Here is a 17,910-nt window from a genome sequence, read left to right as displayed (position 1 = left end):
TGAAGCAAAATGAATACATACAGTACCTTTCCTCACACCCTCTGCAGAAACTCCTGATGCCCTCTTCTAATTCTCACTCCCGTTTTTCAGTGCTGCCCCTGACTCCTAAAGAAAACACAGTCCAAGTCTACTTACCCAGGTAGTCATCACCTGAACCCTGACCTTGACCCATAAAACTACTGGATTTCTTCCAACTTTTCACTCACTTCACCGGCTACATGCTCTGGAGTGATACACAGATGGTATCTACCAGAATTACCATCTAAACATATTGAATTATTTTGTTACATTTCAATTATTTTGTTTGGTGAATGGTATTCTCTGTAGCCCCATGGCTGGCCCTTTTCCTGGGACTCCACACAATTAGCAACCATAGGTAACACCAAGCACAGCAGCATCTTCCAATCCTGGCACCAGCATGCATTTTGATTGATTGGTGCTCTTGCAATGTCAGTTATTAAATGTTTTAAAGATCATCCCTGTTCAGCTACAGACCTTCACCCTGTCCCCTATTGCCCTGTTAACTCAATCTGAACCTAAGTCTCTCTATCAGTGAGCTTTAGAAACCACAAAACAAGAGTGGCTTAAATTAGATGGATGTTCACTTATTGCTCATGTCACAGAAATCAGAATGTAAGCAGTACAAGATGTGTGTTGCAGCTCCAAGGTCATTAAGGACCGAGGCTTTTCCTTTTCTTTTACTGCACTGTCCTGTTATGTGGTTTTCACCCTCAATATCATATTCACAGTACAAGATGGCTGCTGGAGGTCTGGCCATTAGGAAGGAGGCTAGGCAAGAAGTAGATATCTCCAATCTTAAATAGTTCCTTTTAGGGGCCTTTTCACAAGTCCCATATAACATTCTGATTACATCTTATTGGTCAGAATTCAGTCACATGGCCATGTGTAGCAGAATGGGAGGCTGGGAAATGTAGTCTTTAGCTAGGTACATTGTTTTTCTGAATAAAATTTGGACTCTGTTTGAAGGAAAAAGGGAGGAAAATAGCAGTGTCTATCACAAATCCTTTCTCTGTAGAAGGCTCCTTTTGATTCTGCTAGAAATTTCCCTTGGAAGACAATGTGGTATTGACACCCTCACTTCTCAGAGCAGCAGGATAGGACCTATGGTAGCAAGAGACCCTGGTCCAGTCACTCTGGCTGTGATCAGGATCATCTGAGATTGCAAATACCTCTGATGACCCTAAAATGAAAAATGTTGGGAAACACTAATCTAGAGCAAACTTTTAAAGAAAACAAAGGCTATGGTACAATATGGCCCTTCTTAAGCTCCTTTAGTAATCACTAATTTTGGTTCACTCTGAATTCTTAGCTTAGAATCAAGCATGTCTCAGCTTGTTAAGAAACGTCATACTACTTGATGCCACAAAGCACTAAAATCCTCTCATAGGCGACTCTAGGGAACAATTTCTGCAGCTGCCTCTTTGCAGCCTGCTCCTGAAACAGTTCCTCAGGGATGTCACCTCAAAATCCATCTTTTTCTCTTTTTTGGAAGAATAAAATGATGTTTTAATGTGAGCAACACAAGACCTCGCATGTCTACTTTTTTCCCTACATGTGCAGTTTTATTTTTTTAAGATAAAGCATGAGGTTGTTGGCTGCTGCAGTTTGACATTTGGATTTGTAGGTTTCCCTTAGGATCTTCTGAACAACTACTTTTTTTCTTTTTTTTTTACAAATTTGGCCAAGGTTCCTATTACTAATAATTCCTACACATACAATCATTAACTCTATGGAGGCCTAGCAAGCAAACAGATATAGAGAAACCATAATTATTGCCCTCAAGAAATCCACATCTAGTAAAATAAATATTCACTCCACAAAATATTGTGTGGCTTTATTGTAATAAGACAGTAGATGGGTGGGTGAGTGGGTGGATGGGTGGATGGACAGACTGCGAAATAAAAGAGGAGCAATATATTAGGTGTATTATTAGCAGCATAAGTTAATGTTGAAAGAGCTCAATCCCATGCTCAATCCAGGGCAAACTCTTTTAAACAATACATTTATGTAAAAATATGAGAAGTTTTATGACCTGAAAAACTTATGCTACATAATTTTCATAAATAATTATACTAAATCTTAATAAATAGGGTTAAACTTTGATATTACTGAGGCTTTGATAGCTACACAAGTTCTGTTCAACAGTTGTCAGTGACAAGATACAACCGAAGGTTGAGCTCCTGCTGATAAAATAACCAGAATTTTAGTGTGTGATTTTAAAAATTATGTTATACTTATGTAGTGTTTTTTAGCATATCATTTGATATTTAGCAGACGACAACTACACGTCAGGCGTATGAGGCATAGGTACAAAGAGGAGTAAAATAGAACATTTTTCTTATGAACTCAGAGGTCAGCTGGAAGCAGCAAACTTACAATAATGCACTATAATAATATACGATCTGTACAATAAGCATGCAATTTTTATACCATTAAATATAAATTAACTATGCTTTCACAAGACTATTTGTCTACATGAGCATTGATGACTGTTTAGTTCTTACACACCATAATAATGTGTCCTTGTCTTTTAAGTAAGATTATAAGTTACATAAAAAATTCAGCAATAACATAATATTAAAAACAGTAATTATTCATAATACTAAAATTTACTACTTCTTGGCAAATCATATAGTGATATATCTTGTACCATTGTATTGTATTCTGTTTTTTTAAAGAAGTATGCCAATGAGAATTGATTATTTGATCCTTACAGATATAAAATTATCTTATTTTTAATAACTTTTGAATGAATCTATAAATTCTCATCTAAGCCACCATCTGTCTCACTAAATTGTTTGCTTTGTGTTGGTAAGACCACTGACTCTTCTTGATCCAGGACTTGGGCACGAGGCTAGGTCAGACCTATGCTTATGAGTGTGGCAGGATGAGCAAGTCAGCTTTCAACTGCTGAGCTTCCAATAACAGCTGGATCACTGCCCTAACCAGTCAGAGGTCTTTGGGAGTTCATAGACCCCTTTCTATTTGCATTAAGTGAGAGAGTGATAGTGGGTGGAACCATCCATGGAAATACTCTCAGTGTCCAAACATTAGTATACCTAACTGACTCTTGTAGAGATATGCCTTCCCTCACTCTTTGGTTATCAATGATATGCTGCTGTTGACTCAAAACATGAGAGCCGGCAGGAAAAAAAAAAAAAGGAGAAACATTCAGAACCTCTGGATAGAGTGAAGATCATGAGAAGCAAAAGAACAAGTTGGCGATAAGTCTAGTAAGAAGACTATGCTAAGGATCTCAAATGGCATGAGGCAAATGGAATCTATCGGTAAGCTATGGGTGTAATACTGAAGTGCTAATATTCACTTTAATGCTTGTATTGATAAATTAATAGAGCATCAGGGGAGCCTTCTCCTGAGGTCTTCCTCCATGGTCACAAGTAGTAACCTGGGATCACATTATTTTTCAATCTAAAATAAAAACTATTGTCCCTAGTGCAACCAAGACTTCTTTAGATACAGCAGGCCAGCCGACTACTGATTTATTAAACACTTACTCTGATGATGACTACATAAAAAAAATCCAAAAACGCCTCGAAGAAGATGCTTTTGCACGAGAACAAAGGGAGAAAAGACGGCGGAGACTGTTAATGGACCAGTTAATAGCCCACGAAGCACAAGAGGTAAGATATTTAGAAATTGGTTAAATAATAGTGCTGGAAATTTTACAAACCGTAGTCTTTTATACACATACATGTGTATCTTTTGTATGTATTATCTGCCACTCTAACCCAAATGTCAATAGCACATCCTCACATCATAACAGCAAATACACTCAGAAAACAAAACAAAACAAAACAAAAAAAACTACATACAACATTGACTAGAGAATCTAAAATCTGGTGATGGTTGTACAACATGGTGAATGTACTTAATACCACTGAATTGTACACTTAAAAATGATTAAAATGGTAAATTGTATTATTTACTGTAAAAAAAATACGAAAAAGGAATCTAAAATTTATTGTCAACTCTGTGTATCTATTGTTACCTTTAAAGGTAAAAGGGAACTTCCCCCCAGTTTTATTGAGGCATAATGGACAAATAAAAACTGTACATATTTGAGGTGTACAATGTTATGTTTTGATATATGTGTAATTGTAAAATGATTACCATAATTAAACTAATTAACATATCCATCACCTCACATAGTTGTCAATTTTTGATGAGAACATTTAGATCTACTTTTGTAAGTTCAACGTTTTTAGATTCTGCATATAAGTGAGATCATGCAATATTTGTCTTTCTGTTTCTGGCTTATTGTACTTAGTATAATATCCTCCAGGTTCATCCATGTTGTCACAATGGCAGGATTTCGTTCTTTTTTAAGGCTGAATAATATTCCACTGTGTGTATTTACCACATTTTCTTTATCTGTTCATCCACTGATGGACATTTAGGTTGTTTCTATATCTTGGCTATTATAAATAGTGCTACAGTGAAAATGGGGGTGCAGGTATCTCTTTGAGATACTGATTTAATTTCCTTTGGATAAATACCCAGAAGTGGGATTGATGGGTCATATGGTAGTTCTATTTTAAATTTTCTGATAAACCACTACACTGTTTTCCATATTGGCTGTACCAATTTATAGTCTCACCCAACAGTTTACAAGGTTTCTCTTTTCTCCACATCCTTGCCAGCACTTGTTATCTGGGTTTTTGTTTTTGTTTTTGTTTTTTTCTTGGTAATAGCCATTCTAACAGGTATAAGGTAAGATCTTATTTTGGTTTTATTTTCATTTTCTCTGGTAATTAGTGATGTTGAGCGCCTTTTTATACCTATTGGCCATTTGTCATTTTTGTTTTTTTTTTGAGAAATGTCTACTCAGATCTTTTGCCCATTTTAAAATTGGGTTATTTGGCTTTTTCATTATTGTTTTGGCTATTGAGTTGTTTGGCTTCCTTTTACATTTTGGATATTAACCAAAGTGTGCGGTCGGCAAATATTTTCTCCCTTGTCATAGGTTGCCTCTTCTCTCTGTAACTTGTCTCTTTTGTTGTGCAGAAGCTTTATAGTTAGAGGCCATTCCACTTGTCGATTTCTGATTTTGTTCCCTGTGCTTTAGGGTCATATTAAAAAAAAAGTCATTGCCTGGAGGGAAGGGTCAGGAGTTAGCTAATTGAATGTGGGGTAGTTGTGGTGGAGTGGAGATGGGGTTAGTTCCTAGCAGAGGCCAAAATGGTGGAAGGTAAAGTGTGTTTCAAGAGAGAATATCATATGGAAAGGCTCAGGCTTTTAGCAAACTTATATGTCATTTGGCACGAGTCACCAGAGGCCAAATCAATGAACCTTGTAAGCTATGTAAAGAGAAATAAGGAGATTTTATCCTGAGTACAAAGGCAAACAAGAGTGACCAGGTCAGATTTGCCTTTAGAAAGGTCACTCTGGCTTTAGTTTTGAGAATAGATTGCAGGGGGACAAAAAAAGTTATAGCTGTTGCTGTCATCCAGGTTAAGACATTATTCTGGTTTAAATCTAGGGTGGTGGCAATGGGGATGGAAAGAAGTGCCCCAGGAGCTATTTTAGAGGTAAAATCAATAGGACATAAAGATTCATTAGACATGGGGAAGTGCAAAGGTAGGATAAGAGGCCAAATGTCTAGCTTGGACAGTTAGGCAGATGGGAGTGTCATTTGCTGTGATACGGAAGATGGTAAGAGGAACAGACTTGGGAAAGAAGGTGATTTGAGTTGCGAATGTAAATAGGACAAAATTGCAGATCTGAAATATGAAAGTCCATTTGAGGATACTTCTTTTATTCACCTAACTACTACATCTGGTCTGCTCAGTGGTTCTGTTAACTGAAGGGAAACATAGGTTTTGTAAAAGTACGAAGAAGTAAAACTGTGTATCTATAGATTTACTCCTTTCTTAGTGAAAAATTCAAAGAATAACTGCCCTCATCACTTTGTGCTAAAAGGTTATTTCTCTCTTCGGATTCACATATATCTTTATTCATTCATCTTGACAGTCTTTCTTTTAATTAGCAAAATTACAAATTTTGAAAATTAAACGATTGCAAAGTAGATTTTAAAAACAACTACCTATTTCAAGTTTTGTTAACTAGCAATGGAATTTTCAGCACACTTCCATTTGTTATAAATCACTGGTGTGTTGGCTGCTAGGTTTTTCTTTCTATTTTTCTGCTCATAATCTGGGCCTGACATTTACTTGGAAAATGGAGTAAGTGAATTCTTTCTGGTTTTTCTCCCTTTCCACCCGGATGCTTTTAGCATCACTTTTTCAAGGCTCTAACTCGAGATCTGTTCAGGGATCCAGCAACCTCAGAGACATTAAAGAGAGTCAGTGTTCTGGATATTTCCATCAAGGGAACTCCATCTCTGTGCTGTTTCTTCTCTCTGTTGGGGAAAGTTGCTATTCCTATTATAGAACCAGTCTGGGGCATACAGAAAGGGGCTTCCACCTCCACAGCCTCCTTTCCATTAAGTGTGGCGTCCCCCACCTCTTTGTGTAGCTGACACAAGTGTCACTGCTCCACAGTGGTGGAATGGGAAATTCCCATCTGCAACATGGCCTGTTTTCCCATCTGTCCTTCTCTCCTCCGAAAAGAAAATGGTACTTGTCAGGGCTAGGAGTTCCTCTGCTTCCTGCAACTCTCCATTGCTTTTTGGGAGCATGACATGAATCTCATGTCAGTCCCGGATGATTTTATTCTGGCTCCATGTGTACTACAGCTATCAGAAATGTCTCAGAATGTCTTCGCTAGCTTTCCAGTTGTTGCTGTTTCCCCCTGGTGTTTATATACCCTTGTTTTAGATGGGCTTGTGAAGAGCGAGCCAGAGACCTGTGCTCTCTTGATATCTTGCCTCCTGATTTGTAAAGAAATGTAACAATGTGAATGAAATGATGAGATTTAAGGTTAGTAAGATCACTTTGACTTTTCTGGAGGATAGCTTTTGGAGATGGGTTGAGGGGAAGGCATGGTAAGGAGGGGCCGAGGCTGTCCAAGGTGGGGGTAACTTCAGTATGTATAGAAGTGGGTAGGGGGTGATTGGAAACATAGGAGGTAAAATAGACTACTTCTTTAAGAATTGGATATTAGGAGTAATAAGAAGGGAATGAACTTCAGATGGCGCTAACACTTTAGATCACAGAGTCATAGGTTTATAGGGTCATCGACTGAGATGGGGAAATACTGAGAGGGAGAACCAGGCCTAAAGAGGAGTTAGTTCAGGACTTGTTGAGTTCAAAGCACTTCATAGGCATTTAAGTGGAGATATTCAGGCTATGAACTCAGTTTGGCTCCCAATTGATTCTGTGGTTATCTGGCTAGCATCCTGGCTGGTTCTTGGGATTCACTCCACTACCTCCACCTTCCCAGACCTTTTCTGTATTATTTCCCTGGAAGTAGCATTTGAATACTAGGTCCCTCCCCCACTTCTTAACTAAAAGACCTTTGAATACTTGCTTCCAGGTCTTTCCTGCAGTGCCACATTCCTCCACAAGAGCTGCTCTGGCATCTTTGGAGAATTAAGCAATGGTATAGCCAGAGTAAGTTCCTAGCTCCATTCCTGGAAGAGGCAGAGGGCCTAGCAATCAAATTGAGGGTGTTTTAGATTATATATTTGTCTAAAGCTTCCCCAAATATGGCTACATATAATTAAAAGAGAAATTGACTTCTCTTATTTTATTCATTGCATAGACGTGTATAGAATATTTCATCTATTATGGGTTAAACAGACATCTGTAAGCTGTCCTGAGCACCTAAGCATAATTTAGATCTTTCTATGAGAAAGGATCCCACATTTTAATGAAATTTTGAGAAAAAGTGTATTTCTAAAACATGAACTACTTGTACAATGGAACCAAAAAAAAAAAAAAAGTCTTTTCTACTCAACTTTTGGGTGCAGGTTTTAATATACTTGATAGTTTTTCATACTGAAGCTTCATATACCTAGTATTGACTCAGCTATTCAATAGTAATTTTCTTCTTTTTGATCATAATGCGTTGTCATCCAAGCAATAATCAAAGCATGTCTGACCAGATCTCATCTTGATAACTTAATTGCTTTGCCCTATAAACACAGCCAAATGTAGAATATAGTCTATATTTACTATAGAACTCACTTGGAATAATAAATCAAGGTTATATATATATATATATATATATATATATATATATGCCTATTTTTTAAAATATAATTGTGGCTGCCCCTCATGTATCCCAAACCACCCCAAAATGTGGTAGACAGATGGGGCTATGTTCAGCTGTGTTGTCCTTTTGCTGATTTTAGCTGGCCTTGCACAGATGGCTTTGGTCAGCTGGTAAGTTGGCTGTGGCTGGCTGACTTACGAGAACTTCATCAAGTCCAACTGGGAAGACTGTTGCCTCTCTCTCTCTCTCTCTCTCTCTCTCTCTCTCTCTCTCTCTCTCTCTCTCCCCGGCATATTTTCTAGCAGACCAGAAAATGCGGTGGTAGTCGTAGGAGTCACAAGAGCATTAAGAAAATTAGACCCCAACTGTTTGTTTGTTTGTTTTTGTTGTTGTTTTGTTTTTTGGCTAATGTCCCATTGACCAATTCAAGTCAATGGTCACCCCAAACCCCATATTTAAGGAATGGAGAAATAGATTTTACTTTTTTGATGGGAATATCTTCAGGATAAAATTGCAAAGCTGTGGATGAAGAAAACGGAAGAACTTGTGGCCATTTTTACATTCTGCCTCACCTCCACCATTGGATCTCAAAAGGAAACAATGATTAACATAAAGCTTCTAGAATTTTATAATTAGATGGGATGTATTATTTATAATCAGATGAGATGTTTCAAAATTGTTCATGATTTTACTTTTTATCTGATATATGTTACTAACAGAAAAGAATTTACATTTACTTTCAGTTAAACTTGCATTTAATCTACATTTTTATATAATTCCCAGGTTCATGTTTTGGTGTTTACCACAGAGTGTTATTGTTATTTGTGTCATGATTCTGAAAATTATATACAGTATTTCTCCCATAATCTCATAGTGGAAGAGATGATGTGAAACAGTGTCTTTAACGATGCCAGATTTTCTTCCTGAATCATCGGTTTGTTGAGTGGACAACTCCAATACTTAGGTCTTCTTAGTCTCCCACCTTGAGAACTTTAATTACCTCCTCCTTCCACATGATGTCTCTGTTTAGACAGAGTGAAAGAGGTTGAAGGGGCTTTGGAGATCGTCTTCCACCTAGGCTCTGAAAATTCAAGTTACTTACCCAAGGCCACACAACCAATTAATGGTACGACTGGCTGCAGTGGCCAGGGCCTCTGATTCCCATGTTAATGTTTTCTCCACTATTCACTTTCTGGTTCCCCTTTAATTCTCTTAAAGAGAGCCAAGAGCATGCGTTTCTCTTCCAGATTACAACCATTAGAATTTCCTAAAATAAAGAGTGGGTCTTTTCCCTTTAGCCTCTTCTCCAGCCTTCCCATTCTATCAGATTTTAGACTTTCCTCAAACAGGTATTGAGATGTCCCCACTGGGAACTAATCAGCTCTTCCATCTTCAGCCAGTCGGTGTCTGCGTTTGTTTTTATGACTAGTGTTTATGTTAAGAGTACATATAGCACAATTCCAAATTTCTGAAAACATACTTATACACTAAGAATTATATCCTTTGTTTATAAAACCTTGAACACAATCACCTAATGTAATTTTGATTGGATTTTAAAGGAAGTAATAATTCACTTAAAATAATTGGGAGTTGCAAGACTGTAATGCTTCTAGATACCAAAAGCTTACCACCTTTGCTGGGAATTTTTATTTTTATGACTTGATTCTTTCCATGTTGAAATTTAAATCAAATGGCAGAAACTGAGGTGGACGGCTACTATGCCTTTTACACGTTATTTACGGACAGGCTTCTTAGCCCAGGGGCAGACATGGATTTCCCCTTGATGGATAACTGGATCTTGCAATGGTGCTTGCAGGAGGCTTATCGGGAGGAGCAGCTGATTAACCGGCTGATGCGGCAGTCCCAGCAGGAGCGCAGGATCGCTGTGCAGCTCATGCACGTTCGGCATGAAAAGGAAGTTTTGTGGCAAAACAGAATTTTCAGAGAAAAACAATATGAGGAAAGACGACTAAAGGATTTCCAGGATGCTCTTAATCGAGAAGCGGTAAACAATATCTCCCTTACCAAAAATCTTTTAAGGTTACTTTTTGATCCTTTCTACCAAGTCAAGGTAAACAAATCTGGATTTAGTTGCCAAATCACTGAACAAAGTTAATTTTTGTATATGGCCTCTCTGTGTTCTCTCACCATTTTTATTTTTGTATAATTACACTGACAGCACATGTCATGCAGGGTGGCATGCGGGGTCTCAGCTCGTGGTCCCCACATAAGAATGCAAGACATGGTGAGGCCATAAAGGAACACCCATGGAGCCATAGATGGGGGAGTCACCGCTATATTCTCGCTGGCGGCTGGATTGGAGACACAGGAAACAGGAGCCACACTGTTCTCAACCCTCACTGCGCCGCTTGCAGGCTCAGCCACCATCTTCTTGTTAGCTCCCATTTTCTGCTAGCGTAGCCAGGGCAGTTATATCAGTGGCCAATGGCTCACTGGTTACAGTTGACGGCCAGCAAACCACAGATGATGGCCATCCAATCACAGTTGATGGCCATCTACTACCCGAACCAGCACCTTTCCACATGAGGCCAAGAGCCTGGAAATTGCTCTCTGGGGCTTTGTCCCCACAGCACATATAGCACCCACATCCTATACTCTCTTCCTTCCGTCTTGGTTCTACAAATATTTAAGGCTCCCCACTAGTCCTTGTGTCTGCATGAATACTGATCTCAAGCATCTTCTTCAAGAGCTGAATTATCGGGATAATTGTGCCCTTTTTCATTTTTATTTTTGACAAGAGTCACGTTGTATGGATTGAGTGCCCTTTGCTTGCATTAGAAATGATGTGTTTAGCTAATTTTTCTAAGTGCCTATTAGAAAAATATGTTTGCTTCACAAACCCAGTTAATTAAGTGCAGGATAGTATAATATTTATAGCAGCACAGGCCTCATTGTGGTGAGAAACATTATCTTGAGTTGACTTCTGAGGATTGGGACACTCAGGCCTTTTAGGGCCTCGGAGACCAGCATTGTGAGGTTCTGGAGCACCTGAAAACAGTTACATTCGATTACCTTTTCCTAAAGCTGAGGTGTCTGCCTCCCTGATACCCCTCCCTTTCAGATAGCTGATTTCACAGTTTGGATGTACCCGTGGCTGGTGCATAAATAGGAACCAAATAAATAAATGTCGAATTGAATTTGTCAAAGGAACCCTTCACTTTTTCTTTCCAGTATCATACGAACTAAACAAAATATACTTTATGCCCCATGGCATTACCCTTCTACTACTTTACTTTTGTGAAGAAGAAGAAAGTTTAAAAAAAAAAAATTTATTGTGATCGTTATAGTTTTGTTATTGTCTGTGGTGAGGGAAGGGGGAATATCCTAGAAGTACTTTTAAATTCATTAAAAATTTTAAAGTTTGTTAATGGTGCTCACAGGCTATTAATAGTATTTCATATTACTAAGATTCATAGTACTGATGATGACATGGTCACTTTCTGTGGAGGACACTCCCGTGGTGTTCCTCTTGTTCCTTTGCCTGCTCCTCCTCAGCCTTCTTTGTAGGCACATTCTTCTGTAATTCCCAAACATTGACTGTTGGTCCTGGGCCTCCTCCTATCCTCTGTGTTTATTCCTCAGGCAATCTCTTCCAAGATGGTGGGGGTACGATTACTGCATTAGACAAAGGGCCTAGGTCACAGGCCGAGTCATCAGGGAAACACACATGCATTTGTGTCTCTGTCTTCTGAGCTGTAAATCTGTATTTCTAACTGCTTCTTTGACATCTCCCTTCATGTATCTCAGAGACACCTCAAATTCAACACATGAAAGTCAAATTTATGCCCCTTATCACTAAACTGGTCTTTGACAAGTTTTCGTAGCTCAACGAAAGACATCACCATTTATTCATCTGTACAAGTCCAAAACCTCAGGGCCCGCTTGAAGCTTGTTTGTTTCGCCCTCACCCCTCTCTATCCAAAACATTATAACATCCTGTTGATTTCATGTATTAAATATCTCGTCAGTTTGTCCATTTGGCTCCATGTCTACACCACCACTCTAAGCTCTACTACTCCCATTGCAATGATTTCCTTTATGTATTTTTAGTGGCTATGAATTGGCAGCCACAGGTGGTATGTGCAAAAAATATAATTTTTTATGTTTCTTAAATCAACCTAAGCTGAACTCCAGCAACTCAGCTCTGCCCACAGAGATACACAGGGCACAGGTCACAGGGCCCTCCAGCCATCAGGCACAAGCCCAGTCTGTTGACCTCAGCTACCTGAGCCCACGCATTGCTGCCAGCAGCACATGCCTCTGAGGAGGCTGTCCCAGCCTTTGTGGGTCCCTTCCAGGTTCCCCTTTTAGGCTTTGCTGTTCCCAGGAGCTGCCAGGGAGCGGGGTACACATCTCTTTCTCTCTGTTCTGAAAGCCTTCCCCTTTGAGTAACCTACATTAATTTGCCTTTGAATTTAGTCTTTTAAAGTGAGGAGGAGCCTCCAACAGTTTCAGTTCTCCATCCTGCAAAAATTCCCTAAAGCAGAAGTTAAAAAGACTCTGATTACCCACTAGAAATGAAGAAAGGGGGAAATTAGAGAGAAGTTATGCAAGTTACCTGCCCTACTCTCATTTCCTCCAAACCATTCTCCATTCTGCAGCCAGAGGAATCTTGTGGACTCAGATTTGGCCACTACGCCCTCCCCACCACAAATATCCATGGCTTACTTTCCACCAGATTCCTGCTCCTAACTGGTTCCCTCCACCCCTGGCCTCTGGCCACACTGGTCTGCTCTCAGTTCCTTGAACAAGTTATTCCTTCTACTTTTCCCCCTCTTCCCATGTGCACTTCCCCAGTTAATAATCGTCTTCCAGAGCCCCGTGCACCTGCCGCTTCTAGTGGAGGTCAAGGCCCCTGTTATGAAGCCCCACACGCCACAGTCTTTCCCTAGTGACACTCATCATAATATGTAATGATACCTTTATTTGTGTGGCTTCTTGACTACCTCGCCTACTGAATGAAAGCTCTACGAGGACAGTGACCATGTTTGCTTCTGTTTTCCCAGAGCTTAGGCCAATGTCTGGTACAATGAGAGAGAGAAAAAGCTCAAGTTTTTCATCATCAGCAGTTTTTGTCTGTTTGTTTTGTTTTTAGACAAAATCTGCTAATCTCTTTAAGAAAAGTGGGCATCTATTAAGATAGCTTCTGATTTCAAATTCCTGTACCACCTACTATTGTTATTAACAATAAACAAACAAGTTGATATTTAACATTCATTTGGAGCATTTACTTAAGCATTGAGCAATGTTCCATTACTTGCATATATAAGTCTCACAATGGCCATTTCACAGGGACACCATCCTCATCTGCATTTTACACATAAGGAAAACGAAACGCAGACAGCTCACAGTCACACAGCTTGTCAGTGGTATAACCTGGAGCACAGCCATCTCCATCAGACTCCAGAGTTCATAACCACTGAGATTTACTACCTCCCACAGACTTCCTTGTTCCTTTCCTTCTTTCTTTTTTTAGGGCTGCAATCCATTCTGCTGTGATGGGACAGGAAATTTATGGTGGGTTTCTCACAGGGGAGGGTTGGGGGCTTGGTACAGATAGAAGACCAGATGGCTACAAAGAAGGAAGAAAGGTATGGGAGGAGGAGGGAGGAAAGCTGCTCTGTTCTGCTAGGGACATTCCACTTTCCTTTCAAGCTGTTGGTGTCCTCATGTCCTAAATATTTCCCCATGCTTTACAGGCACTGTAGTACACCAACGTCATGACCCATTCTACTGTCACTCTCTCCATAAATTCTCATCTAACTACTCCTACTCTCTCAGCTTCCTCTTTCCTCTGAACTCACACTTCATGCAGCATGCCATAAAGCTTTTACTTAAATTGTATGCTTTCTCCATGAAAATAGAGCCTACAAAATAATAAAATAACAAATTCGGTTGTATTTCCTGAGCATGCCCAATGAACAGGATTGACCTTAGAGGTCACCTTTCCCAACAAAGATACAACTAACAAAATAAAACGACAGTAACAAAACAAATTAACCTTCCATTTGGTTCAATGGACAATATCAGTCCATTGTCATGCATTTAGTCATTTGTGAATATTATCATGATAAGAAATATTTGCTCTCACAAGATGATCTGGTTAGTTTTCCTGTTAATGCCAAGTCTTATTAATATCCCCGCTTTGCATTGAGGAAATAGAGGTCTAGGGAATGTATGATTTGCCCAAGCTCTCACAGCTAGTACCCGACTTCTGTACACAGCCCGGGGCGTGAATTCCATCGCAGCTCCACCAAGGCTCCAGTTTACCTCCATTTTACACTACACACACTGGGTTAACTTATAGGAGGCAGGTCTTGTTTCTGGAGCATGTTAGCACAGGACAGAATTCCTCAAGGAGCTGGGAGAGCTGTTTGAAAAGCAATATTTTGTCATGCTGAGTTTGGCCTTTGTCCTTTGTGTGAAGAAGGGGTTTTCTAAATTAAATAATGTGCAAACTGAGCAGAGAGTGATGGCAAACTGTTTAAATATTTCATTACTTACTGCAGATATAGATGTCTCTATGAATGATTTATATCAATTTATTAAGGATGTAATAGCAGAAGGCACATTTAACATTTGTTGGCAAATGTGTGATATTCTCAAGCCAGTATAATCAGGGGGTTTACAAAATGTTTTCTATGCATAAATTGGTATTCTAGAACTCTCTCACTAAAAGACAAAGGGCATTGTCCAGAGCAGATATGTCAGGTTAAGGCTCCTGAGATGGGTACGAAGAGGCCAGCTATGCTTGGGGTCTGGCCCAGACTTGCCTGTTTCTCTTTGATCCCCGCCTCTGACTATTTGAAAGCCGTGAAGTCAAGAGTTCTTTTAAAATATTTAAAATCCAATTTATTATTAATCCATGAGCTTACCCTGGCTAGGCCACTTTTCTCTGCACTGTGTTTCACTGATAAGATAAGCTTAGAGGAGAATATTTCCAATATTGTCTTTGTCATCATACTCAGCACTTAATATATTGAGGAGAAAATGCTCTTTTATTTACTTTTTTTTCCTGGACTACAAGGAGGTTTCTTTCTATCTAGACACATTTTGTTTATTGAAGTTAAGACATTTTCATTTGAATCATTGCACAATTACAGTGACGTAAAAATGTCTTTGCTACCTTAGGCTTTGGCAAAACAAGCCAAGATCGATTGTGAAGAACAAGCCCTCCGAGAGAAGGAAGCTCATGAACAAATTGCTGTGGAAAGAGCTCAAGCTCGTTACAAAAAGCATTATTTAATGTGTGCTGATATTTTTGATCAAATACTTGATTTATCCACTAAAGTGGCAGACTATCGAATGTTGACAAATAAGTAAGTATTTTTTTTTATAATTAATGCAATGGAGACACCACAGAGAATGAGAAAGAATAAGATTGTAAACTGGACAGTAGGCTAAGAATTGAAGAGAGATAAAATGTTTTATGAAAGGAAGACTAAGAAGTGGGATCCAGAGTACGTTGATTACTGATGTAAGACCACTGACTGGCCTTATTTAATGTGAATTTATATGTTTTTTAACATTTAAATTTTGTGTCTAGATTCTCTATAATTTACTAGGACAACTAAGATAATTTATTTGAAACACTTGAAACTTCCTAGAAGATGGGAATTATTTAAAGATTATTTACTAATAATTAATGTTATTTATTTTCATTGCACCTTGTTTCTAAAAATAAGCAAAGTATTTATAAGCAAAACAGAAAACAAAAAATATAAAGAATATGCCAAAATAAGAGCAAAGGAAAATCCAAATTAAAGTAGAAAGTAAAGAACAAGGGATAAATTGAAACAGTTATAAAGGCAGCAGTAGATTTGCCAGTTACTGCAACTGAGCTGCAAATTTTATCTGAGCTTCCTGGTGGCCAAAGCAAAAAGGGAAACACAATCTGTTACATGATTTCCATTTTCCATTCTAGTTCTTTACAAAATACAAAACTTTTCTTGGAACTCAGTTTAGAACAGTAGTTTTCTCATGTGGCCTCACCCAAGGTACACTGAGTAGAGTAGTGAAGAAGGTCCTCAGCAATGTCTTTTAAGCATATATACCGTGTTTCCCCGAAAATAAGACCTAGCTGGAAAATCAGCTCTAATGTGTCTTTTAGAGCAAAAAATTAATAAAAGACCCGGTCTTATTTTGCTATAATATAAGACCGAGTATAATATAATATAATATAATGTAATATAATATAATAACCAGGTTCTATATTAACTTTTGCTCCAAGAGACGCATTAGAGCTGATGGTCTGGCTAGGTCTTGTTTTCGGGGAAACACGGTAGCATCTGGCTTCATAGACCTATTTCTTGTGATGTCCTTAGCTCAAAACTGAAGGGGAATGGCATCGCAGTAGATCTCAGTGAAAGCAATTCTATAAGGACAAGGAGAAGGCAATTCAAATTTTGTGTACCTTTCAAGTTACCCACACTGAGTTCTTCTTGAGAACCTGTGCTGAAAAGAATGAAAGCCAGATGATCTACAGGGTCAGACAGGTGAGACAGAAAGCAGCCCATCACACCATCCATGATAGGGACATTCTCCACAGTTCTCACCCCTGTAGCCATTTTTCTGACCCACTGCCATATAAAAAAAACAACTAAATGAAATAACATAATGATGACGACATTCTGGAGATAAAACTAATAAGGTAGAAGACAGAAAAAAAGAAAATAAATAGCACTGAAAATGGAAAGGGATTAAGGAGTGAACATTTCAGAAAGAGAAAGACAAGTACCATATGATCTCACTTATATATGGAATCTAAAGAAAAGACTATGTGAATGAACTAATCAGAAACAGTTTTGGGGACACAAAGAAAAAACCGAGAGTTGTTAGATGGGTGTGGGGGGTGGTTGGGGATAAGGGGAAAGGTGAAGGGATTAGGAAGCAGCTGGTAACCACAAGATGGCCTCAGGGTTTTTTTGAAAATTAATTTGGGGAAGGTATTCAATAATGTTGTAAAGATTTTGTTGGGTATCCGATGGACATGTGTCCTATTTGGGAGACCACCTCAGGGATACTGTGGATACCTGATCATGGCATTGTACACCAGAAGCTAAACATTAATGAATGCCAACTATAATTTTATATATATAATGTGATGGTTCAGTGTGAGATCGGAGGGATAGTGGGTGGGGGGAGGGGGGTTCACAGTGTGAGGGATATAAATGATGAACGTCTAAGTATTACCTTGTCTTGTACACCTGAAACTAATAAATAAAAAAAAAAAGAGTGAACATTTAAAAATACTTTTCAGATTAATGTAAATTCAAAAGTTTGGAAACTATAAGAACAAAAAGATGAGGAAGCTAAATTATGAAAGGGTTAAAACGAAAGGTGATGCAAAGCATTTAATAGTAAAAAAGATAGATTTTATTACAAAAGGTAAAAGTAGGAGATTTAAATAGAAAACACAAAATAAGATCATTTAAAGGGGAAAAAATGTACAGAATAAAGTAGATTGGTTTCCCCAAACAAATAAAGGCTCACAACTTAAAATTAAGACATCAACGCAAATCCCATTATGCCCTGGGAAAACAGATTCAAGGCTGTCTTCCCTATTCTTCCCACAAAGTACAACACAAAGCACAGGGCATTCGTTATAAACGAAACGGACACAAGAAGGATGTGAAAGGTGGGAGAAGTCAGACCAGCTAGTGACCTGGGGACCCGAGGATGGCACAGCGCTGAGCTTCCTCAGTTTTCTTTTGGCCTCACACATCCCAGAAC

General features: G+C 38.7%; 1 protein-coding gene across 1 annotated transcript in view; it reads left to right on the top strand.

The window, feature by feature from the left end:
* Positions 1-17,910, top strand: part of SPEF2 (sperm flagellar 2) — a 165,885-nt gene that overhangs the window by 31,863 nt on the left and 116,112 nt on the right. The window contains exons 7-9 of the mRNA XM_081053291.1: positions 3,476-3,662; positions 9,974-10,162; positions 15,310-15,497. Coding sequence (XP_080909417.1) covers positions 3,476-3,662; positions 9,974-10,162; positions 15,310-15,497 — 564 coding nt within the window. The remainder of the gene's footprint in view (positions 1-3,475; positions 3,663-9,973; positions 10,163-15,309; positions 15,498-17,910) is intronic.

Source organism: Rhinolophus hipposideros, assembly GCF_964194185.1.
Source record: "Rhinolophus hipposideros genome assembly, chromosome: 7".
NCBI classification, from domain to species: Eukaryota; Metazoa; Chordata; class Mammalia; order Chiroptera; family Rhinolophidae; genus Rhinolophus; species Rhinolophus hipposideros.
The sequence above is the reverse complement of the archived record's forward strand: the minus strand, read 5'-3'. Positions and strand labels throughout refer to the sequence as shown.